Genomic DNA, 26803 nt, shown 5'->3' with positions numbered 1-26803 from the left:
GATTAACAGCTCTGTGGTTCTGTCCTTATGGAACAGTTTCTTCCCTGACCCAGATTTAAAATTGAGCCTGTCAATCTGTCCTCATTCACCCCATTATAAATTATGATTATGTTGGAAGGAATCAATGGACTTCAATGAATTAAATATTTTCCTTTTATGGGGGAAAAAAGTTCCCGTCTTCTTACTATTTGGTGTCTTCAGGCTCTGCTTTTCAACTGTACCTTGTACTCATTGGTGCAAAACACTAGATTCTAGCTTATCTATTGATGAGAGAACACCTGGTTCTGGATTTTCAGACTTTTGTGTACGTTAGCCTGCTTAATTTGCATATGCAATTATTGATTGCGCATAGCAATTAGATGCAGAAGTTTGGGTGAATATTTTCATATATAATGCTTACAACTACAACAACCACAACCTCTTCTGCTTCTTCTGACTTGTATTTGGCTCTTTAATATGCTATTTAACCTCTCTTGTTCTGTGTTTCTAATCTTGGTCAGATTTCCCAGCATATAGTGTAAACAGCTTAAGGGTAAAAGGTGACTGTGAGAGAAGTCCTCTGGATTTCCTCACCTTTAAAGGCCTTGTTTCTAGTCTAGCCAAGAAAGGTTAGACATGGCTCCCTTTGGTCCTCGCGGAAGCAGTCCTTAGATTGGCTGGAAGGATCTAAGAGAGTAATAAAAGTAATGCTTGATTCTCTTTACTCCACTTACCACCCAGCCTGATAACTCTGCTGCCTCAGATTTCCCAGCTCTTGCCGGCCTGGAAAAGGAGAAGATGTTTTTAATATGGTTTCACTCAGCTAGGGGAATGCCTTCTAAAGTTCCTCCGGCTTTCTTGTTATCAGCTTTGTAGACCAAAGCCATGGTCATTAATTCTGGAAAATAGAAGGATCCAGCTGTAGTATAAATCATAGTGAATAAAGATCAAATGTCACTTCCTTTATGTAATGAAGTATTACTAATGGCAACAAGCTGTTGAGATATAGCAGTGTTATGCCAGCGTAGCCATTAAAGATCCCTTCTCTCCTAAAAAAGAGGGTTCTTATTTAATAACCTTCCTTATCTTTTTCCTTCAGTACTAAAGGCAAAGATAAGTTTAATTTTAAAAAAGGAGTAAATGTAAATAATATATTAAAAATATTGTAAAAAGCGAAACTAGGCACTCTTCAAATGAGAGCTATGAAAACAGAATTTTTGCAGTGTATAGTAGTGAGGAATTTCATGCACATCTTAGCATAATTCTTCGTTACTCCTTTCTCCAGCCCCCACCGTCCGGCTCTGGTTTTATGATAGGGCCAAAAAAAAAATCACCTTTCATTGGATTTAGTTTTTTTTTTTTTTTTTTTTTTTCTTGCATGGGAGAGTGATGCTGACTGTCAAAACTCAACCTTAGCTGGCTGCCACAATTAGATTAAGATTTGCGAAAAGTTGACTGACTTTAGATACTTTAATTTTTGGGTGCACAGCCTGAGACTTTAAGGGGATCTGATCTTCAGAAAGTTCTGAAACCTCTAAAAAATCAAGCCCCTCAGGGGCACTCTAGCCCTACACTAAGTTTGACCCATTATATTGCATCCTGTGTGCTGTAGAATCATAGAATAAAGTCAGTGAAGGTATTCAGTATTTGAGACTCCTGGGTTTAGAAAAAAGGATTTACTGTACTTTTGGGTTGAATATAAACTTTCTTTCACTTTCTAAAGTTCCTCTCTTTAACAATAAAACCTGATCAGAGAACTTCAGCACATATTCATCATTCTGAGGAATTTCCATTATAACTTTCCAGTACTCACTTTGATAGAGAATAGTGATGTAAATCAAACTAACATCTTGTGCCTTGCCATTCTGTGCTTAGTCTGAACATTTTATTGTTGTGTGGGCAATTGTTAGGGAAAGTAGGGAATTTAGTTTATTTTTGTGTCTGGATAATTTTGTATGCTGGGGGTTGCTGCTTTTGACTTTTTTGTAAGTATTTGTTAGACATGCCTATAGTGTCAGGTGCTTCTTGTTTCAGAAATAAAAATAATTTTTTAAAATTATCTCACTAGTTCAGGAGAAGCTAGAGAAATGACATTCAATATAAAAATTGTGTGATAGAGGATGGGCCTACACAGAGCCTGAGCGTGCTTTTAATTTATTCATAGCTTTTTGTTCTAAGCTCCACTAATACAGTTCAGTCCAATTCATTCATTTACCTTTTACCCAGGGAAATAATTTGATTGTTTTAGTGTCATGCCATGATTTGTTTTGGTTTTAGTACTATCTCTTCTATTATAGATGCCAAAAAGGCCGTGAATGGGAAGTAGTGACTGCATTTCTGAATTAACAAGTCTGACCTAGCTACAAACAATAGACACATAAACAGCATAGTACTTCACACTTGCTCTTAGTGCTTTTCATCCCTAGGTATCTCAGGGCTAGTCTACACTGGCAACGCCAAAGCGCTGCCACGGCAGTGCTTTAACATGCCTTGTGTGGTCGTGGCGCAGCTCTGGGAGAGAGCTTTCCCAGCGCTCTAAAAAAATTAGGTGCGGCTCCCAGCGCTGGGGCACTGTTTACACTGGCGCTTTAGAGCGCTGCAACTTGCTGCGCTCGGGGGTGTTTTTTCACCTCCCTGAGTGAGAAAGTTGCAGCGCTGTTAATTGCCAGTGTAGACAAGCCCTCAGGCTTGGCCTCCTAATTTATGTCAGTATAACTACATTGCTTGGGGGGGTGGAAAAATCCATACCCCTGAGCCACGTAGTTGTATCAGCCTAATTCTCGGTGTGGACAGCTCTCCTGTCTTCATTATGTGCACTGTAAGTGTAGACAAGCCCTCAGAGTAACAGACAAACTTAAAACTTCAGTGAACTCAATCTGAATAAATGGAAATGAGATGTGGGCTGGTGAGGAATGGGAATCTTGCTTTGGGGTTCAGTTAACCTAGCTTGACAATGTTTCCCACTCATCTTGTGACAAACCATTCTTGTCTAATGTGAGTTCATGCTTATATTTTTACCAGGCAGCTAAACTAGCTAGAATAAATTCTGATCTGGGCTGCTTCTCCTTCCCTATGTGCTGTTTTGTTGGGACAGAGACTTTACTACCAAATGCAACAGAATAGAAACCGGTCTGAGTCTTATGTCTAACTCTTTAAATTTTTACTTAATTAGGTGGGAAGTCTACCCAGTTCTCTCTCCTCCCAAAAATACAAACCACATCTATCCTATTTTACATAAATCTCCTTTACCTTCGCCAATAAGCTATCTTGATCATAGGAAGCTTTACAAAAAGCCTATTTTCTATGGGATGCTTATTTTAATGATCCCACCTTGTGCTGTAATCCTAGTGGATCTTGTAGGCTAAGCAGGACTGGGCAGGGAACGTGTGTGCACTCAATTAAATGGTATTGGTGAACCAATCTTGAGTCAGTTCTGAACTGATGTTCAGCATGATGTTAGGGGCTTCTGTGGTGGTCCTGAGCACTTGAGATTATTCAAGTAGTACATGATGGGAGATGTTAAATGCAATGTCCTGGCCATGCACAGACTCTGGTAACTTACACTTTTCCTGCCTAAATTCCCCTGCTGTTTGAATTGAATATGGTGTCCTCCTTCACTTGTGTCTGAAATAATTTAGGGTTGACGTGCACTGTTAAACAACTGCATGATTAACCCTAGGGTTGTTACATGTCACTAGCATCATGATTCCTTTACATCTTAGGACCTTTAGTTACTCACTGTCTTGTGAAACTTGATTAGCTTGAAATCGTATTGTAAAGCACTTTGAGGTAATGGGAGAAACAGGACTATAGAAGTGTGAAGCATAACAAATCATATGTAAAATGAGTAGAGTATACTCTTTCCAGTGCTTGGCTTTGTTTCTAAGAGCATACTATCAAACACCCACCCCTTCTAAAAACAACAACTTTGTTTTCAACCAGTTTTAAGAACTTGAAAGTCACATACTGTTCTGATTAAGTTTTGAAACATACAATAAGCCATTGTTGCCTGAAGAAATAATTCAGGCAAAAGATTGATGTAACACATTTTTCTTCCATGAAGTGTCACTTTAAAAAGCTGCAGTAACTTCAGAACAAGTAGCTGTGTGTCTCGGGTCTGTGTCTCCCTGCAAAAAGGGTCTTTTGGCAAAAGCACAAGGCTGGGAGTGAGGAGTTCTGGGTTTTGTTCCTGGCTGTGAAACCAGTGTGTCTTTTGGGCAAGTCACTTAACCTCTCATTGCCTGCTTCCCTAACTGTGAAATGTAATACTTGCTTACCTCATGGGGTGATGTGAAGATTAATTTATTAATGCTTGTATCCCCTCTGAAATCATCATGTGGAAGGTGCTATGGTCTTACAAAATATTAGCTAAATATTAAGTAAATTTGGCTTTGCATCTCAAAGCTTTACACTTTTCTAGTCCTTCCCTCCCAGCACCTCCCCGCACACTGCAGTCTTACTATGGCTTCTTCACCTCATGGATTGGCTGGTCATAAAACATTGTTTCTGTTTTATCATAACAGTAAACAGGTTGGACTAAAAACTCTAACGGTATGTATTATTTATCTGGATTGATCCCGGTCACTTGGCTTAAGTTGATGTAAATTAACTGTTGGCCTTTTTAGCATCAAGAATTATTCTGCAGGAAAATCAATTGCAATTATACCCAATTTTGTCTTTCAGACAAATGGCTGGTCTTTAAAGGAAATTTTAGGGAATTATTATGTGAAATGATAGAGAGATTAAAGGGGGATGGTGGGGGACAGTGGTGAGGTGAGGTGAAGTTACATGCCTAAAGATTCTTTGAGTTTACGAGGAGGTGAAAGTTTAACAAACTGACACTTGGTTAAGTGCTGTTGTACAGCAAGACACCTTTACATGAAAGCTAGCATGAGAAAATGGGTTTATATAGTTGTGAATTGAAAAACTACATAAGTGCCTTTCAGAATTTTATTCTAATGAAGAATAAGTAGTAAATATTGTTTCTGAATGCCCCATGGCTCTGTCAGGAAGAGATTTGTCACCTGTATTTTATGAAGCTGGCATTAATTTGTGTTCAAAAGATGAGTACAAGAGAGGGTTGACGAGCCAAAGCTTTTCTCCATTATGGAAATAAAGGAAAATGGTGGAATCAGTCTTGAATGTTGATTTGATGAAATATTTAGTCTTGAAGGGCATGAAGATATGTTCAGTGTTATTGCCCTTATTTTTGTTTGTTCTGCAAGGACTCATTAGGGCAGAGAGTAAATACTATTCAGTTGTCTTCAGTTCCCAACAGATGCTTTGGTCCCAGGATTAGTATACAATGAAATTGATTTGGAGCCCAGTCTTCTTGAAGTGCAGTTTATTGTCAATTACCACTAACTTCAATGAGTTGATGGTGTTCGGGGCCTTGCAGGATTGGCCCTTAATGAGTGCACAAATGGTAACAATGGTATAAACTGCTTTAATATGGCAGACACATGTTAGTACTGATCAATACACTACTGTATTTTTTAAAAGCCAGAGGAAGTATAACATGTCTGTTGAAACCTAGACTAGTTGCCATCATGCATAGAATCATAGTACATAAAATGAGATTAGAAGGCTTGGGGAAGTCGAAGTATATTCTGTAGCCTGGAAAGTTTGGGTTACAACTGATCCTAAATGCAACAGTAGGAAGCAAACAAAATAGATTGATAAAGATAAATAACTATTTCAGTGGTGTTCAAATACTAACCATTTGTATAATCTGCCTTTTTTTATATCATGTTGTTTATTAAATACTGAAGTATCCCGTGGTTTCCAAATAAGCAAAGTTGTCATATTTCGTCATGTGATCAAAACTTTAAAAAATGGAATGTTCCCAGATAGTCAAAGAAATGGTTTTCATAGCCCTCGTGGGCTGATGTGCAGATGTGTCTTTTTAAAAGTGCTTGTGTTAGAGTGTGTGTGTGTGTGTGTGTGTGTGTGTGTGTGTGTGTGTGTGTGTGTGTGTGTGTGTGTGTGTGTGTAAAGAAAAAAATATCCCCAAAGCTCTCTTGGCAGCGGTCCTCTAGTTAGATCATTGTTTCCTAAGACACAGAGGTCTTATCCTTGAAGTAACTGAACAACACACTAAATCATCTTGAAGTATTTGCTCATTACCTGAAAAAAAATTAAGCTGCTTTATGTGCAGTGTATATGTGAACAGACATGATTACTGGTTTTAGCTAGATGAGGTTTGTTGGAAATATTCTTACAAAGGCTCTGTCTACACAAGGCCTTTACCTGGTTCACACCCAAAACTGCTTCTAGCACTTAAGCCAGATGGATTGGACTGGGCCTAACAATGTTAGAACTGCTTTAAAAAACTGTTCCCTGCTGCCTCAGCAAGTGCTGAAGAGTAAGGAAGAAGCCTGCGGCTGCAAGTAAACGGCACGTGCAGTAGTCCTCACTCTCTGACCTCTTAATTTTTGTATTTTTTTTTTTTATTAGACCAACCAGGCACATTTTAATTTATAAGAACAGATTTTGTTTTTCACAAAAATTTCTCTACTTTTCTATTCCTCTCCCACTATTATTGCAGGTTACCCTAAAGGGCTCAAGTGAGGCACAGGAGGCATAGAGGGTCTTCAGCAGGCCCTCTGCTAGAGTGAATTTCATCCTGAGAGACACAAAACCATCTTATTCCTTCCTCTCTGACATTCGCCTTCTCTTAAACCAGGGGTTCCTAGACTGTGGTCCACAAAGTACTTCCAGGGGATCTTCCAGGAAAGGTAGCTGGTCACCTGGTGCTGGACCCCCCCCTCCTCCTCTACCTCTAGCTATGAGAAGCAGAAGGGGAGATGAAATGAAGAGCCAAAGCTTGGGAGTCAGGGGTGTGGGAGCAGGAATCACACCACTTACTGCATTAAAGGCAGCTAAACATCCATTCCTTATATTCCTTTCCATGGCAACGTTTGCTGTAGTTGCCACAGGGATGTTATGCATTCATGAATGCGCCATAAAACCAGCTCTGTTAAGAAGAGGGCTAAACTATGTAAGTTTGAGAAACTGTGACTTAAATGATAAACTAACCAAAGGTTGATCACACACAGGCAGGGGCACTGAAACAGGGGGATCAGGAGGCTATGACCCTCCCACTTTTTACCGGCCATAAGGGCGAGTGACGGGGGAAGGGCAGCCCAGGAATGGGGCGTCAGGGGAGAGGCAGAGCGGATAGAGGGGAAGGGGCAGGGCGGGGGCGGGGCCATGGTTTGGGCACATGTGGGCTCTCCCTTCCCTTTTATGGTGCTTCCACTGCTCCTGCACATGGGTACAATTTCTAGCTTTGCTCTTAAGACCTACTAACAAAAATATATCCAGCAGAAGCCAATGTTTGACACCTTCATTTAAAAACTTTATTAAAGCACACTTTCTGAACTTACTAGACAGAGAAATGTACACTCATCCCTGCAAAGCTGCACCATCTCACAAACCTCTGCTGACCTTTCTTCCATTTAGCTCAAATCCCTGCCTCCTTATCTTAAAAAGTAGATGAGAGTGTTGACTTCGAGAGTCTTGTGATAGAGTCCAATGGGAAGACTGTCAGAGGAACAGTCTGTACTGGCAGTTTCAGAATATGCAGAATTAAAACTTAAATAGTCCTATAAGCTTGTTTCATATCACCTGTTATATCTATACAAATATGGACTTTCGTGCTGATAAAACCGGTTCAAAAATTGCATGAAGTCCGGAGATACCCTGGGGATTGTGGGTTTTTAGCAGGAAGTCGTACAGTTCACAGGATAATATTGAGTGTGTTCATCCTATTTGTATGAATGTATCATTCTTGTATCTAAAACTAGAAATATGAAATATAACGCTGAGGGCCTATTGTAATTATGCAAAGTGTGGGCTATTAATGGTGGTTTGGAATCTTGATGGCTCCCATCAGCCAGGAAAATTGACTGTGGATGGCTCTGTTTGCAGGCAGGCTTTCCTGTGAGTCAGGCTGGGAGGAATGAAGGCTTGGGGTCTTACCGTGACATGTGGTCATGTCACCTGAACTGGAATCCATCTTTAACCTGGTACTTTTCCATTGAGAAGGAGGGTTGGGAACCCAGAGGGACAAAGGATTCCCGCCTTATGCAAAAGGTATATAAATGGGAGGAACAGAATAAGGGGGCAGCCATCATGAGAAATCCCCTAGCCACCACGTGAGCTGGAACAAGGGCTGTACCTGGGGAAAGGATTGTGCCCAGACTAGGAAGGCGTCCAGTCTGTGAAAGAAACTTATTGAAACATCTGAGGGTGAGATTTTATCTGTATTCCGTTTTCTTACTGTATTAGGCATAGACTTGCAGGTTTTATTTTATTTTGCTTGGTAATTCACTTTGTTCTGTCTGTTACTACTTGGAACCACTTAAATCCTACTTTCTGTATTTAATAAGATCACTTTTTACTCAGTATTTAACCCAGAGTATGTATTAATACCTGGGGATGGGGGGTAGGAGGGGCAAACAGCTGTGCATATCTCTCTGTGTTCTAGAGGGCGAACAATTTATGAGTTTACTCTGTATAAGCTTTATACAGGGTAAAATGGATTTATTTGGGGTTTGCACTTCAATGGGAGTTGGGCATCTAGTGTTAAGGACAGGAACACTTCTTAAGCTGCTTTCAATTAAGCCTACCGCTGTTAGGGGACGTGGTTCAGACCTGGGTCTGGGTTTGCAGCAGGCTAGCGGGTCTGGCTCAAACCAGGCAGGGCACTGAGGTCCCAAGCTGGGAGGGCAGGGGAAGCAGGGGCAGAAGTAGCCTTGGCACATCAGTTGGCAGCCCCAAGGGGGTTTCTGTGATCCAACCCGTCACATTCCCCTTCTGTGTTCTGACGTTCTGAGGCTTATTTGCTAATCTGTAAATGTTATCAAGTTCCTCATCTTAATTAAAATTATTTATACAAAATAACTGCAACAATAGATATCAAATACTCTATAAAATCCTGCATATCCTGCCCTGGATGATTCAGAGGTTACTTAAAACGTGACCAAGTAAAAAGTGACACGTTTTCCCATATATTAACATTTATTAGTAGATAGGGTATTAACAATCATTTTGGTTCTCAGCATGTGATGCTGACAAAAATCAAATCAATGCTTTTACAACATCAGATATCACTTAATCCCCCAAATCTCCCATTCATTCAAAGGTTCTGTTCAGCATGAATCAGGAATGTAACATCACTTTTTCTTGATTGCTCTGTGGTCATCAAGGATCACATGGCCTGTGTGAAGGAGCCCCGAGGAGTGCATTACCAACTACTATATCATGACTATATTCAGTACAGTGATGTAAGAAAATAGGTTTGCTTTCTACTTTCAGATGTGCACAGAACATCCCCTGAGTTAATGTGCCCTGTTGTACAGCTCCCCAAAATGAGAATACTTAGAAATGAAAATGCTTCATGATGCTGGCACTGGTTTGTTTGTGGGTTAGGGTGCCTTGTTATACCAACTATATGTATGTGGAGGAAAACCAAAAATCAATAGACTGCTCTTTAATCTGTTGCTGTGGTGCTGCATCAATGCATTATAGAGAGCACAACAAACAACCATAATCGTTTGTGGGGGTTTTATTGCTGCCTGTGTTCACTGTAGCATGTGGATTGTCTTCACTGTAGCAATGTCTTCATGCATTAGATTCTGAATTTTAAAACCAAAGTTGTTTAAACATCCCAAAATTCAAAGCAAAAACACACCAATAAAGTCCCATGTCACTGAGATATTTAAAAATTCTAAACTTAGTCTCAATCCAAACAGCAAGTTACAAATATTTATATTCAAAATGAGGAAAATATCTCAGATGATTGGCTTGTGACCTAGCTAGCCTGCCCCTGGTGCATGATGGTCTGTCGCAGTGGAGCTTGGACTAGCTAGCATGGCTGAGGAATCTGAAAAAAGAATGTTTTAGACGAGAATACTGAATTAGGCACATATTGCTAATGTGGAATTGAGATTTTTTATGGTGGGTTTACCTAAAACAATATTGAAATGGTCATAATTAAGTTCTAAATTTGGATGTTAATGTGAATAGTATTGTAGCAGTTGCAAAGGACCTAATGTCCTTTGCAATAAGAGTGACTAGAAAATTAGCAGCTGTGAGTTTTTATTTAGTAGAGGACTAGTGTTTTGGACACCACAGAGCTACATAATCACTCTGTTTTCAGAAGGGGGATTTAGAGTGTGCAGAATCATAAAATACTTTGCTTTTGCACTTTGCATCCTGAAGAATCCCTAAAGCAATGTAGATAAACCTTCTAGGGTGGAAGATGGCAACTGTTGAACGCAGCATAGCAACCTCACACAAGAGTTTAAGACTCAGGATTAAATACTATTATTCTTCACATCAGCAAAGGACATTTAGGTGCAGTAGGCAGAATTTAGTAACCTAAACAGCAGTGTGGCCAGGACATCAGAGTTTTCTCTTTCTTCTTTCTGTGATGTGAGGAAAATTCCATAGTCATGATTTCTGTTTTATGTCTTTTCTGGAAAAACTACAATATTAGCAGCACACTGTCCCCGTTCATTCCGCTGAGACACTAAAGAGTGCCACCTGCTCAATTACTTACACTACAATATTAGCACATACCTACTAGTTCATATAGATACAGAACCACAGGCCTAAATTCATAACTTTGCTGGACACTAAAAGTCATGGACTGAATACACACACTAGATTTATGGCATATTACAGCAATCTGTAACCCACTAACACAGGGGTGGGCAAACTGCAGCCCGTGGGCCACATTCAGCCTGCCAGCCGATTTAATCCAGCCCGTCAGCTCCTGCTGGGGAGCGGGGTCTGGGGCTCCAGCCGAGGGTCGGGGGCCGCTCCACATGCACATGCCGCAACTCCGCATGGCTCCCGGAAGCAGTGGCATGTCCCCCCTCTGGCTCCTACGTTAAGGGGCAGCCGGGGGCTCCGTGCGCTGCCCCCGCCCCAAGCACAGCTCTCGCAGCTCCCATTGACCGGGAGTTGCTGCCAATGGGAGCTGCGGGGGCGGTGTCTGCAGAGCCGCTTGGCCGCGCCTCTGCATAGGAGCCGGAGAGGAGACATGCCGCTGCTTCCGGGAGCTGCTTGAGGTAAGCACCGCCCAGAGCCTGCCCCCCGACCTCCTCCCGTGCCCCAACCCCCTGCCCCAGCCCTGATCCCCCTCCTGCCCTCCGAACCTCTTGATCCCAGCCTGGAGCAGCTTCCTGCACCCCAAACCCCTCATCCCCAGCCCCACCCCAGAGCCTGCACCCCCAGCCAGAGCCCTCCCCCTCCCCCCGCACCCCAGCCCCCTGCCCCAGCCTGGAGCCCCCTCCCGCACCCTGAACTCCTAATTTCTGGCCCCATCCTAGACCCCGCACTCCCAGCCAGAGTCCTCATTCGCTTCGCACCCCAACCTCAATTTTGTGAGCATTTATGGCCCGCCATACAATTTCAATACCCAGATGTGGCCCTTGGGCCAAAAGTTTGCCCACCCCTGCACTACCAACTCCTCCTTCCCCAAACTGCTTTTTTCCTCTCCCCCTCCCCTTCCTTTTCTGCCTGTGACTGGTGGTGATAATGGGCCACTTCACCTTGAATGGTCCCTTGAAATATGTGTTAACTACTTCTGCTAAACAATCTGTTCCACCTTGTAGTTAGCAGTGATTAAGGGCTAGTCTAAGCGCTTTAATGTGGCTTGTGTGGTCCCAGCAGAGCGAACTCTCTCCCAGCGCTCTTAAAAAAAAAAAAAAACCCACCTGCACCGGGGCGTAGTTACCAGCTACACTGGCGCTTTACAGCACTGAAACTTGCTGCGCTCAGGGGGGCGTTTTTTCACACCCCTGAGCGAGAAAGTTGCAGCGCTGTAAATTGCCAGTGTAGACAAGCCCGAAGGTTAAGATTTTTTCAGTTATTTTTAGTAAAAGTCAGGGACAGGTCACGGCTCTGTGAATTTTTGTTTATTGCCTGTCCCTGACTTTTACTAAATATACCGGGGGGGAGGAGGAGGAAGGAATGACAGCCCGAGGAGGGGACTGACAGCCCCAACCCCACTGCGGGGGTGCAGGATGGGTATGAACAGCTCCTGCCAAAGTGGCAAGGAGGGGGCACACAGCCACTGGGCTGGCTGAAGCTGTGGGGCGAGGGTGCACAGCCCAGCTCTGGCTGAAGCTGTGGGGCAGGGGACAGGCAGGGGGGCACATGGCTCTGGCCTCTGGCCAAAGCCATGGGGACAGGGTGCACAGCCCCGGCATCGCTGCACCTGCTGACAGCTGAAGCCGAAGTCACGGAGGCCCGGTAAAGTCACAGAATCCATGTCCTCCATGACTAAATCGTGTACTTAACCATAAATAAGCGGTCCCACACAATGAAACCCTCCTTTGGGCTGAAAGGAGGGGAATGGATGGTCAGAACTTGCCATATTCTACCAATATTAATTGCCTTCATGTTTTTTCCATAATTGTTTCAGTAGTAAGGAAATATGATCTTGTTAAGTTTTAAAAGTAAAGTTATATAAATTTTAGCGATATCTACTCTAGTACTAGTTTTTAATAGTGATTTCAGGTTTGTTAGAAGGGGGAAAATGTCACTGAAGGCACGTAACAAATCACTATTATGTTTTAAAGTATGTTTGTTTACTTTTTCACTTAACTCCAGGAAATTAAATGAATGTCTATATTAAATAGTGGTGAGTCGAATTAGGCATATTAATGAGAGCTTTAGCCTCTGCAGCCTCAAATGTCATGTTCCCAAGGCTCTCATTGCCTTTGGGTGTGTATTTTTTTTTCTTGCTCAGTGATCTGAAACTGATTCATTCAGTGAAAAACAATTCAGGCTTAACTTAAAGAATGAGCAGGTTAATTTGTTTTTGTTTGTGTTTTGGTAAAAGGTAAAAACAAACATCTCCAACATTTTAAGGAACATTTTGTTTTAACTCTGTGAAAGTATTAAGCTGTGTAACTGGCCTCTAGAGATGTACAGTGACCATTAGTCTTTCCTGGCATATTTGTAGGTGGGAGCCAACTTTCTGACAGCCAAAAAAGGCTTTTAGTTATCTTAGCTAATACAAATGAAAGCTTCAAGTTGCAGGTAACTTTGTTCAGCACAATCCCATCTTATTTTTCTTCTCTCTTGCTTTGTGAAAGACCCATGTATACAGGAAACAGTGGGAATTGACCATACTCTGCTGTTGACTGTACAAAGTAAACAAACTGAAAAAATGATTTCAGTCTCTAGTCCCTTTTGCAATTAGTCATTTTAGGTGTAACTTGAAACAGGAGTAGAGAAGTTCAAATAGAAATTCCTTTTTTATTTAAAGTTGACTGCCTCTTTAAGCTTGAACTCTTAGCATACATTGTGCTTTTGCAACAATGGGGTATTCATCACTTACACAGTAAATAAACTTTATGGCTGTTGCTAAGGAATATCAACTTTTGCTTACAATATCCATTTGTACCTAGCGGCCTAGTTTTCCAGGGAATTGAGCCTCCACAGCTCTCATTAACTTCATTTGGAGTTATGGGTACTCAGTGCTTCTGAAAAATCAAGCCCTAAATCTTTGAAGTCTGAAGTTTCTCCAAGATAAATGCTAGAATAAGAGTTGCTGTATTCTTTGATTTCTTAGATTGACTTGTCAACTACTGATGTTTGCAAAGTACTATGTGAACTACCCAGGGTACTATTTTTACTGCATGTCCTCTAAAAATAACTTCTCCCATCTTCTGTCTGCAATAATTGAGAAACTTAGTGTGCTATCAGTAGTTGCTTATTCTAACTCCAGTGTATTTTCATTGACCCTGCTACCAGGCCTACTCAGTTTAGAAAAGAGCATCCTTGGGTATGAAAATATCTAACAAATTTAGTTTGCCTTTTCGGTTTCTTCAGATGCTATTCACGTACGTTGCCCTTGGTTTGGACTGCTCAGGTAGGGGCTTTTTTCATTTTAAAGCCCTTACGCATTCTGCTTCTGATTTTGGGTGTATCACTAAAAATAAAATGAATACATTTTAATCTGAAACATCAGACAAGGTTTGGTATCTCTCCTACCTGATGAGTCTAAGTTAAAACTCTTCCAGGTAGTGGTCTCTCCTGGTGCAGTTAGTGATATCAGTCACTGTAAATCCTGAAGCACTACTAGAGAAGTGCATGTAGAGAAAACTTAATATAAATGGAAAACAACATATTTAGCAAATATTTATCTTGCTTTAAAAGATGAATATTGAGGGTTGGGATACCACATTACTTACAATGCGAGATCTTCATGCTTGTATTCCCATCGTCACACCCTCTTTCTCATCACCACCTCTCCAAAAACAAATTAGGCAGAAATTAATTCCAGCATACTTGACAAAATCAGCCCCTTTGCCATTAGCATTGTTGGGTTTGGTGGGCTGATTTCAGTCTTCTAGCTAGTGACCGTTCATGCTTGTTTTTATAAGGCAGTAGTTCAGGCTGGCGAGCTAAACTTGTGTGTGTGTCTGTGTCTGTGTCTGTGTGTGTCTGTGTGTGTCTGTGTCTGTGTGTGTCTGTGTGTGTGTGTGTGTGTGTGTGTGTGTGTGTGTGTGTGTGTGTGTGTGTGTGTGTGTGTGTGTGTGTGTGTGTGTGTGTGTGTGAGATGTAGTGAGATGAGTAAAACTGAATAACCATATAATACAAAGGGATTTCAGACTATTTGTTTCTCCCCTACACACAGGGAAAATATTTATCCCCAAGCAGAAGCCTGTACAGTCTTTCATGGAAGAAAAAGTGTTTCTTGATCCAGAACTGGAGGAAGCTTTGACAAGTGCCACAGATACAGAACTGTGTGACCTTGCAGGTTAGTTTTTAAAGCCTGGGTGTGTTTGTGCATATTCATAAAAGCCTGATCCTCTGTAGTAAATATTACTGTATCTTTGTCACCTGAAACCTGGCAAAGACTGAAGGTCTTTACTGCTTCATGAAGTCTAGTTGTCTTAGAAACTGAACCATGTCATGTTACAGGTTGTTGGAGGTTTGTAGAAAAAGCATTGCACAAATTATCTCCCCCCATACAAAATATTTCTCCATTTTATTGTTTTGGGGTCTGAAGAAGTAAGAAATGGGTTAAGCAAGATCTCCCCCAAACTGGCAGCTTTTTTTGAGTAAATGTGTGCTACATCCCTTCCACGTTCCCTCATTTGAGGAAGGGATGTAGCACACATTTACTCAAAAAAAGCTGCCCCTTCCTCAAATGTGGGAACGTGGTGCTATATGCCTTGTAAAACTAGCTTTAGACTGATAAAGCAGCAAACAATGTAATTATGTGCATCTGTTATATGTGGGTTGAACTGCACACTTGACTGTGGTGTATGATGTCTATTGGTGGGATTTTGATGGCTGTTTTGAAAAGGGGCAGGCCAAATAGAAGTAAGAAAGCTCTTAATGGCTTTAAATTATTAGAATTAGTAAGAAAATGGTAAACACTTTTCATTGAACAGCTGATATTTTCCAACCAGATGCAATTATTAATCTCTCAAATATTCTTCAGCTTCTGAACTTAAACAGCAGGGAACACTAAAAATTCTTCTCTTACAGCTATCCTGGGAATGCACAACTTGATAACAAACACTCAGTTCTGTGACATAGTAGGAAGTAGTAATGGTGTCAGCAATGAAAGCTTCACAGGTGAGTATTTATAGTCAAGATCTAAATAAAAACCTGTGTGCAATCCCAAGTATCCAGTCATTTTGCTACTGCAGCATAAGCTATGTAATACGTTACGCTTATATTCTTGATACAGAAAAAGCATTTCATTTCCAAGTAAGCTTGTACATAAAATATTAAATTGTTAGATGAGCTGTGGAAAGGGTAGAAATTAATAAAAAGAGATAAAATATACTCACCTTTTGTAAAAGTGGAATGAATGAACATGTATTTTATTTGCGATTGAGTCTGGGTTTTAATATTTTCTTTTGTAATCCAATTCCTATCTGTTTTTCAAAAAACTGTTGTGGATATGACGCAAGGACTTATTTAAAAAAAAAAAAAAAAGTTACTGTGTGAAAGTATGGCCAAAAGAGGACAGCGTGGTGTGATGTTGCTTGGTTTTTGGCAGGATGGGCAGAGGATAAAAGTTTTTGGCAGATGACTAGTTGACTAGATGTAATAACTAGTATGTGTACCGTTTATTACACTTAATGTGTCCGATTCATGTTCCTTGTCTTACATTTCAGACATAGTAAAAGGTGAAAGGACGATACCATTTTTAGATGAACCACCAAATTCCACACATGTAGAGGAGAGTTTGCAAAGGATTAAAGATAATGACTCTCGTCTTGTTGAAGTTAATTTGAACAATATAAAGGTAATTGTTGGGAGGCTACAATAACTGCATTGTTTTTCTCACCTAAAAATAACTTTTCAATGTGGCTTTTATAGGTACATAGATTCCAAGGCCATTGTGATCAGCTTGACTGACCTCCTGTGTAACACAAGCCATAGGGCTTCCCCAAAATAATTTCTTTTGATCTAGAGCAGTGGTCCACCAACAGGTCGATCGCAATCGACTGGTCGATCCTGGAGCCTCTGCTAGTTGATCGTGATCGCTGGCTGCTAAAAGTCTGGCAACGCAGTGGGGCTCAGGCAGGCTGCCTGCCTGCCTGCCCTGGCCCCACGCCGCTCCCAGAAGCAGCTGGCTGCTGGCACGTCTCTGCCCCCAGCACTGTCCCCGTAGCTCCCATTGGCTGGGAAATGGCCAATGGGGGCTGCAGGGGCGGCGTGGGCAGTGCACGGAGACCTGCTGCCACCCCCCGACTCCCCAGGGCCCGCAGAGACGTGCCAGCAGCTAGCCACTTCCGGGAGTGGCGTGGGGCCAGGGCAGGCAGGCAGGCAGCCTGCCTGAGCCCTGCTGCGCTGCTGTCCGGGAGCCGCCTGTGGTAAGTGCCTCCCAGCCGGAGCCTGCACCTTTCACCCCAGCCCGGAGCCCACTCCTGCACCCAAACTCCCTCCCAGAGCTTTCACCCCTCACTCCTGCACCCCAACCCCTGCCGCAGCCTGGAGCCTCCTCCCACAGTCTGAACCCCTCAACCCCAGCCCAGATCCTTCAGGCCCTCCTGCACCCCAACCCCGTGTCCCAGCCCAGTGAAAGTGAGTGAGGGTGGGGGAGAGCGAGCAACAGAGGGAGGGGGGAATGCAGTGAGCGGGGCGGGGCCTTGGGGAAAGGGCAGGGTAGATCCTGGGTTGATCTTAAATTCAAAAAGTGATCTTGTGCGTAAAAAGATTGGAGACCACTGCTCTAGACCATCTCTCTAAAAATAAATAATCCAATCTTTGTCTTGAGTTGTGTACTTCTAAAACCGTCTTTGATAGGCTAATTTGTAAATGCAGCAACTTTTCCAAGAAACGTGTGGTGTATGTGATCTCAAATCAGAAACTTTGAATTAAATTTTGTATTTAATTCTGTTCATGGAGGAGTGTTATCAATTATGGTTATTAGAAACAGAGTGATGTTTGTATATAGAATCTTACTGTGTTGTCATATAAAAGATGCTGGTGGTAGTTATGGTTATTTCTAGTCATAAATGTGGCTGTCAAACTTTTAAAGAAGATTAAAATAGAATCGGTTTTGGTTTTTTTCACTTGTTCAGATAAATCAGAACGGAATCATAACATTTTTGGCGAGCAATAAATAACCCAGGTTTCTTATTGCTTCCACTAAGAGCAGAAAATTGGATGAGGGAATTTTGTACACTATATCAGACATAACCCCCTGGCATTATACACACCTGTAAAATGTACAAATGTATTGTACACAAAATGAGTTTCAAATTTCTTAGCAGTGTCAGACCAAAATCATTCCCTTCAGTTTTAGTACACCAAACCATACTCCTAACTCTATATTAGCAGTTGTTCCTGAATTAGTATAACAGAACAGAGTTAACTACACTTCAGTAATTGGATCTACCCTAGTGTTCAGAAGTAATTTCCATTTATTAATTCCATTTTCTCATTAGTGTTTCTCAGATTGTGAAATATGAAGAATTTAATGAGATACTGATTAATATGCAGACAGACATGTAGTAGAATATTCAATTTGTACACTTTTTCTTGTTCTGGTAGCTTTTACAGATCAAGGTATTCTAGTCTAATTCTAATGTGGTACAGGCTTGAGTACAGTAAAGATAGCGTATAGGTGATTTTAAAAGGCAAAGAGTTGAGCTTATGATTTTTGCCCTTCATCCACATCCAATCCTGTGCTGTGGGACTTGGTTATTGATACCAGTAAGGGAGAACTGGTAGCCCAGTATATTTCTCTGTAGAAAAATGACAATAATGGGGAGGAGCTGAGTAGAAAAAATTCATTGTAATGGATATAATGTAATGTACAAAACATGTATATTTATTTTTAATTCAAGAACATCCCAATTCCAACATTGAAAGAATTTGCTAAGGCTTTGGAAAACAACACCCATGTGAAGAGTTTCAGCCTTGCAGCCACTCGAAGCAATGACCCTGTTGCTGTTGTAAGTAGGCTCCTTTTGTGGGTTGGGAAGTGGGGTTGATTTGAACTGAAAGCTGTTTAAACATCCTGGTAATCTAGAGGATGAAAACAATTTTTTCTCCTTACACCCTGAAGTTAAAGAAGCTTTCTGAAAGCACCTACTAGAGACACAAGGTGGGTGAGATAATATATTTTATTGGACCAACTTCTCCAGTAAAAGATACTGCCTCACCCACCTTGTCTCTCTGAAATCCTGGGACTGACACGGCTACAGCAACACTGCGTTAAAACTACTAGGTGAATGGAAGTGGTTCTTCAACTCTTTCATTCTAGACCACTTTGTGAGAGAGCCTCATGCGGACCTCCTCCCCTCCCAACAACCAGTCCACCACTGCTTAGTTGTCAATTTCATTCCCTGGACCTGTGGTGTATGCAGGCCTCAGTTTGAAGAACCATTGTGTTAAGATGTCACAATTCAGGGCAGCTACACCTGTATTCCTCCTCTTTGGTCCAGCAAAAGGCTCCACTCTAGGCTTCAGGCTCCCCTGGCTGTCATCTCTCTTGAGAGGAGACACACATTGTACTCCTTTTTAACCATAGTATTTCCAAGCTGCGTATACATCTGACTATACTGGGATATCCCAGCAAGAGACTCTGGCTAAGCAGGCCTGCTTACTTTCTCTTCAGGGACTAATAACAGTAATTTCCCACAGTTATAAGTACCATACAGCACTTCCAATGCAAGCCTATTTTATCCTTAAGGTAAAAGCACTACAGAGAAAACGTATTAAAAACAAATAAAGAATCTACATGCATGCTAATAAGCTTACCAAGATCACCCCTTCCAACATGGACTATTGCAGGAGCAGTTCTTCAGAACTTCACCCAAGTGGTTTCCTTGTGGTTTCAACATTCATCACAGCTTCAACTCAGAACAAGCACACAGTCTTATGGGGCCTCAGTAGGACCAGTCCTGCCAACTCTTCACTAAGGATTTGGGACCCCCATGGGCCAGCAGTCCTGTCCATTTGCTGGATCAGGAAAAAGGCCTGTCCATGCTACTTGTCCAAAAAAACATTTATTTGTCTGTCTGGTCCCTGGAGAATCCAGTTTGATCTAGTATATGCCTACTTCTGGGGGGAGGTGGCTTCCAAGGGCTGATAACTGGAGGAATTACATTAGCATCCCCCTCTTCCTAGAGGACTTGCATACAATTCCACAATAACACATACACAACTGCATTTTTAATACAATGTACCCTGAAGGTCCTAATTCACTACGATTTAACTTAATGTAATAAAATGTTTGGACCCTATTGAAATTCTGTTTCAATTTTTTCTACTTGAAATTTTGTCAAAATAAATGCATTCCCGTGGAATGCATTTATGTTAAATGTTAAAAAAAAAAGTTTAATTTTGACAAAATTGCATTTTCTAGCCAGTTCTAATTACATGTATTTTATTGGGTATTGGTGACTAAAAGCAGGTCTCTTGTATTTTATATGATCAAATGGGCAGAGATTATTAGTATTTTGGAAATCAAATCTCCTGGCTCTACATCACTCAAATCTAATTCACCTGCTAGCAAACAAGAAGTCAGTTAATTTTTAGCATTGTGTGCCGTGAAGGGTTTTCTGCAAAGGCTTATAAAGTGGATTTGGGCCAATGTGCTAATTAGAGACAATTTATATTCTGTGAAGGTTTTTAGTTTGCAACAAGTGTAAGATGCAGGCTCTTTCCTAATTGTGTACTACTATACAAATGAAAACTTGTTTGCATTGGAAAAGGGTGATTAAAGATTCTCTCCCCAGTCTCAAATGAACGATAAAAGGCTGTGAAATTACATTAAGAACCTATAAAGTGTTGCCGATTTTGGGCCACGTCCACAGATGGTGTAAATTGGTATAGCTCCAGCTGGTCCTGTATGTTACGTTTACTGTAGTACAATTTGCTGTTTAATTTTCATTACTTTTTCCTGCTTTTCAAGGCTTTTGCAGATATGCTGAGAGTGAACAAAAAATTGAAAAGTCTAAATATAGAATCAAATTTCATCACTGGGGTTGGCATTATGGCACTGATTGATGCACTAAAAGAGAATGAAACCCTGGCAGAGATCAGAATCGATAACCAGGTAAGTGAAGCTATAATAGGATTATAGCTGAATTACTTGTGCTCTCACTCTATTTACTCTAACTGACCCACCTTGGAGAAAACAGCTGCTGATTCATGACATTTTCAAAAATATTTTAATTAAAAACAAAACAGTTTTGTACCTATGTAAATGTTAGTCTCTTCCTACGCTTTTCTCTACCGGACACTTCCATCCATTGAAGAAGGCAGACTAAATACCTCTTGGGAAACGACGGGCTGCTTGTTTCATCACTTTATTCATTAATTTTTATCATTCAAATTGTTTCCCGAGCAAGCAGTGGGGATATTGAAAATGAAGAATTAGCATTTAAAATAGAGCAGGAAGAGATGAACCCATGAAAAATAAATGTTCTATTTCTATGTAGTTTATATGGTGATTAAGGATGGGGGAAGATAAAAATAGTATGTATACATTAATTTATGTACAATATTTTAAAAACCTTAACTGTCTGGTGGAGATCACAGCTGGCTAGGTGGAAATCCCCCTGACCACCCAAAATAAAAAGATTAAAGGGAGGGGGGGGAAATCAGCAATATTTAAAGTAGCTGAGAGATGCCTTTAAAACACAGGATGAAATGGAAGAAGGCTGGGCTGGACAGGCATTATCATGTCACACAGCTTCCCTCTCTACCTTCCAGTGGGGTGGGTCAGGATACTTTAGAGAGCCATCCCACTGCACGGGATGTAGAGCGCACGGGTCAAAGCCTGTTTTTAACATGTGCTAGCTCAGCTGGTCAGGGTGAACACTAGGGGGAGGGGAGAGGAAATCTGTGGTTCACTCTGACCAGCTAAGACATGTTAAAATACAACATGCCACGTCTATACTAGGGTTTTTAAATGTTTGCTAACGTGTTTTAAAACCAGACCTTTTTATCCTCGTCTAGAGAGATCCTCAGATGTCAGAGCAAGAGATGGGGCTTATTCCCGTTCTGAGGGAGAATTCCCAAGGGACTCTTAAGCCTCTCCAAAACGGGTTACCTAAGGAGGTTCTGGAATCCCTATCATTTGAGGTTTTTTAAGAACAGGTTAGACAAGCTCCTGTCAGGGATGGTCTGTGTATGGCGGGGGCATTGGACTAGATGACCTGTTGAGGTCCCTTCCAGCCCTACATTTCTATGATTTCTATATAGTTATATTCATTTAAGAATAGACTTCCCTTTTGGGTAACTGCTGGGTTTGACATTCTCAAGTGAGGAGCATGGAAAATTTAGGTTAACTGCCCTGTAGATTCCATTGCTTGGAATAAAAAGAACGAAATATTCTTAAATATTCAGTTTAAGATGCTGCTGATGTACTTTAAAATGAGTAAAATAGCTTGTTTAACTAATAAGCAATATAAAGACTTTAACTGTAGAGTATATTCTGCAGTTTCTGTGTGAAAAGAGTTTTAGCCCACAACGGTCCATGTACCTAGGCAGTCTTGTAATTGAAACATGTTACTACAACAGAAAAACATAATTTGATATGTGCGACCTCTTTTTTGCATCTTAATGGAAGTAGTCAGTCTTTTTTGCTTCTTAAAATTTTGTTGACATACTTTCTTGCCAGATTCACTTAGTGTTCTAACTAAACACTGAGAGATTCTGGTTATTTCACAGAATTTGTTAAACAACTGATTGCTCTTACTCTGTGGTGGCAGAGGGGGAAAACTTGCTTTTAATGGGTGAGTCTACATAAACCCCTTTAACTGAACTCTCATGCTGGGTTGAGTAATTTTTTTTCTGCTCCATTTTACCTTTACAATGTTAGTCTAGCAGGTCCAGAAATGTGTCTCTAGCTACTAGAATCTTACTAGATGCTACAGACTTGAAAGCCCCAGAATGCTACCCAGTTTGCTGTGCTCCAGGATGCACAGTACCTTTTAGGAAACCCAAGAGTGTGGAGAAACTTGCAAGAGTGCCATCATTAGGGCCAGCAGCTAGGCCTCAGACAATAAAATATAGAGGGAGCCAACAATTGGAAGGAGAAGAAAGGCGTATAACTAACTGAGGGGTATGAGGATGGGGAGCTTCATAAGTTTGATTTAAAATTCAAATAGGTATCCACTTGAAATTGGTGCCAAGTTAATTTGGTGATTGGTGCTTAAAATAGAGAGAGACCAGTAGTCTGAACTTGTCATGTCTTTCAAATCAGTAGATGTGAAGAGGACTACTTGTCACCTAAGTATACTAAAAATATTCTAGGTTTTTGTAGGAAATGAATATGAATATATTGAAGTTGTAATGTTTGTTAACAGAGGCAGCAGTTGGGACAACCTGTAGAAATGGAAATTGCCAAAATGCTTGAGGAGAACACAAATATCCTTAAATTTGGATACCATTTCACACAACAGGGACCGCGAACCAGGGCAGCTGCAGCTATCACAAAAAATAATGATTTGGGTAAGACCTCTCTGGTGGACTGTTGAATGAACTAATGGCACAGATAGTGTTTTTGCTTTGTGTTTTAATTATGACATGCCCCTGATACACACATAACTCTATTCCAGTTTTCTCCTTTACTTTGAGTCCTACTCTCCTACTTTTTTTCCTCTCTTAATTTCCCCCTTTTATTCAGTTTTCACAGGCTCCCAGACTAGAGTCCAGAATTCTTCAGTATTCTCTAAAACTAGAAAAAATAAGAATTCCAGACAAGACATAAGCAGAACATGCCTTATAGTTTCATATACATTTGGCTTTGCCCTGGATAAGATTCAGTATTTCTTTAAAGGATACATTGAAATTACTAATTTTTAAAAAAATCAACTTTCCTTGTCTCTTCTGGAAGGTGTTAGCGCCTGGATTCCAAAAGGATGAAGAATACTTCTGATGGTGGCTTTGTTCTGACATGCAAAATAGGAAAAATGAACAAGAACTGTTACTTGATCATCCAAACCCATTGACTTGGGATAGTGGATAGTTGCCTAATTTCAAGTAAAGGGCATATCCCTTATCTTGCAGCCACTGTGAACTGGGAGGCCAGTGGAGAGACTAAATTAATCCCTGTTGCCAGGGTGCCAGGACTCATCACCACAGATGTGGCCAACTGAATGAGGCAGCTTAGTTATGAACATAATATAAGAACTCAGGTAATGCATTATATATACCTACACTAAAGCCTCCAGCTAAATAACTAAATTCCCCACATTAAATAGAATTACCTTTTTTACTTTTTCCCCCTTACTAAGTGGTTCCTCTTTCTGGTTAAGCACCCACACACCCCATGGTTCAGGAGGGGTATCTCTTCAGGACAGGAAGTGGGGCAGGTGCTTGCCAGAATAGTTTCCAAGGGTCCAAAGAAGCTTAGTGGGGGACCTGTTGAGAGCAGAGGCCTGAGGTTTGAGAGGCTGGTGATAGGGTCCAGGGGCTCCCATTGAGGAAAGCTGTCTGTGGGGAAGATGAGCAGCTGTGAAAGGCCAGGGTGAGAGGAAGAGGAGGAAAGATATCATTTGACGGGAGCATGAAGGCACCTGACATACTATATAGCTACCTCTGAAATGGCCTACATTTGAGAACAATTGATTTGATCTTTTCTCTTGTATCATCATATTTCAAGTGCTTCTCTGCTAGTTGTGAACTTTCCTGTTTTTCACCAGTTCTGATTTTAGCATTTAATTGCTGAAAATCTATTTCTATGTTTTCTATTGATATCTTGCCTTTTTTTTCTTGCTTTCTTAGTCTGGAGTATACGAGTAAAATTTTCTGCAAAAGCCTTTTCATCTCTCCAGCCCTGAAGCTACAGAGACAGGTTATTGTGAATACCCAGTTGGGTATTGAGCACTGAAACTGAAATGTTTAGTCTCACATCACTGTCTTTGTACGTTTCTTCTGACAAATTGTCTACATCTTTTCTCCCCATGTTTCTCTCATGCTGCCCTGCACCCCTGTTCTTGTTTGCCTGAGACCCTGTGCCAATTTATTTCTAACTGCATGATTGGACTACAGTGAGAAGGCCCAGCAGTATGAACCACTTCATCTACTTTTGCGATCAAACTAAAAAAATGGAGAAGAGTGTAAGAGAGAGCCTAAGAATGCAACAGTTTAAATATTTATAGGTTACTTTTTAAATTAGTACATTTTAGACTTTAATGGTAGGTCTCTCTCTGTAAGTACTAAAACTTGTAAACTCCATATTCGAGCATCAGTGGAGTATCTTTTCTAGCAGTGAAAAATGATTATCCCACTCTGATTTTACAATATAGCATTAAAACTTTTCAGTTCATTAATTTGAACCAAAGCTGAAGACAGACAACTTGGTTTATATAAAAATGTAACAGGTACATTTATATTTTTTATTAATATATCATGTGATTAAGTATTTAAACCACTGTTAATATTTGGTTGGTTTTCTGCAAATATATAGTAACTTCTAATTTAAAAAAATAATGTGGAAACATCCTATCTAACCTGAGGCTTTTAAAACTCTTAATCCACTTTCAAATCCACTATATCTACTCAAAAAAGAAGTTAATTTGATCAGGAAAGAGAAAATGCAAGACAAACTGATTATTTCACTTATACGCTACGTAGAACATCAGGGTTTTACTTTAAACATTAAGCGTACTCCAATCATTCAGTCAATACTGCATATTCTTTAACTGTAAATAGCATGTGAGTTTTAGTAACTTTATTCACAAATCTTTTGTTCGTCCCTTGTGTAATTTATTGTTTTAAGAGATCTGAAAATTTATTCACTCTGATAATGGACTGAAGATTATCAGATTACTGAACATGTGTTAATATTGTAAAGTTTTTTTTACCAAGTCTTAGAGTGTTCTGAAGTTTTTGTATATTCCTAATTAGAGCTATAATTAAGCACAGTGCTAGAGAATGGTACATATGAAGTCAAGAATAACTGTTAAATCTGCTCACCAAATTTCAAGTGATATGACATTATTATACTCTAATTCTTACCATATAAATCTTAAATTGTTCATGAGTATCGAAATAAGGTACTCAGAGTTGCTAATAAGCAAATTTGAAATGATGAATAGTGCTAAATGTTAATTAACTGTTTGGAATGAAATTTTACATAGCTGAAAGAATTGTGGTTTAAAAGGTTAACAACTACACCTCTACCCCAATATAACACGACCCGATATAACACGAATTCGGATATAACGCGGTAAAGCAGTGCTCCAGGAGGGCGGGGCTGCGCACTCCGGCAGATCAAAGCAAGTTCAATATAACGCGGTTTCACCTCTAACGCGGTAAGATTTTTTGGCTCCCGAGAACAGCGTTATATCGAGGTAGAGGTGTACTAATTGTCCTGTTAGCTGTTGAGATATTGTGGAGATCCTTAGACAGTTATTACAGATTTTATAATTGTATTTTCTCTTTTCTTATGGACACAGTTCGCAAGAGAAGGGTTGAAGGAGACAACCAGTAAACCTTGCTGCTGCTAGACTTGCATTGTGTGGAGATTTCAAAGGTCCTCAAGGCGCATCTGCTCATCATGGGTGTTGGCAATCTCAGATTTCATTTACTTGGGTAGAAGGGAAAAGACTGGAAACCCCATTCCTTTTTAGTAAAGTTATATTTAGATCTGTGTGGAATGCATCACATATTTCAATTTGAGACATAGTAACTGCACCAGACTTTGCAAGATCAGTTTTTTGAGAACGTTTTTGTATTCAAGACTTTAGCTATACTTTCCACTAAAATAATGTAAATTTTGAAATCAGTGGAGTAGTTGTCTGTATTCAAAGGATGATACATGAAGGGATCAATGGGCAAACAATGGAGTATGTTTCTGATAGGAAAGCTGGGGATGGATATTTAAATGGAGGGATTTGTATATTTTTGAGAACAATGTTTTGAGAAAAGGGATTCTTCACACAGAACAATTGGACTCTTATTTTGTAGCTATTACTTCAGCCTTCTTGTTCATATACACTGAACATAAATCTTTCACAGCTGTCACAGTTGCAGTTCTTCCTTTTTATCTTGATTGGCTAATATGCTTTCTTGATACTTTGATAAAGCTCAAAAGTCATCCCTTTTCTGATGAAAACGTGAATTGAATAAGGGCTGTTTCTGCCCTCCAATACATTTGGAGGAGAACTAATTACAAGACGAGGATGGGTGTCTTGAAAAATCAACATCTGTACTAAACCAAAAAAGCCTCCAAAGTAGCTTACATTTCTGAATATTCTAAAAGACTGTACTTTGTTCTGATGTGTTTAAACTGGACATCTTTAGAGTGATTTAGTATGTTCATCAGCATTGTTTTAGATTATATTCTTGTATAAAAATGTATATCTAAATA

At 40.5% G+C, this 26803-nt stretch overlaps 1 protein-coding gene across 1 annotated transcript in view; it reads left to right on the top strand.

The window, feature by feature from the left end:
- The window catches only part of LOC135884465 (tropomodulin-3-like), a 44465-nt gene extending 18497 nt beyond the window's left edge, over positions 1-25968 (top strand). The window contains exons 4-10 of the mRNA XM_065411847.1: positions 14642-14764; positions 15502-15591; positions 16140-16270; positions 18321-18428; positions 20393-20536; positions 22794-22938; positions 25890-25968. Of these exons, the coding sequence (XP_065267919.1) occupies positions 14642-14764; positions 15502-15591; positions 16140-16270; positions 18321-18428; positions 20393-20536; positions 22794-22938; positions 25890-25924 (776 nt within the window). The 3' untranslated portion in view covers positions 25925-25968. The remainder of the gene's footprint in view (positions 1-14641; positions 14765-15501; positions 15592-16139; positions 16271-18320; positions 18429-20392; positions 20537-22793; positions 22939-25889) is intronic.
- Positions 25969-26803: the final 835 nt, after the last annotated feature.

Source organism: Emys orbicularis, chromosome 10, assembly GCF_028017835.1.
Source record: "Emys orbicularis isolate rEmyOrb1 chromosome 10, rEmyOrb1.hap1, whole genome shotgun sequence".
NCBI lineage: Eukaryota > Metazoa > Chordata > Testudines > Emydidae > Emys > Emys orbicularis.
Note: the sequence above shows the minus strand (reverse complement) of the source record. Positions and strands in the feature narration are given on the sequence as shown.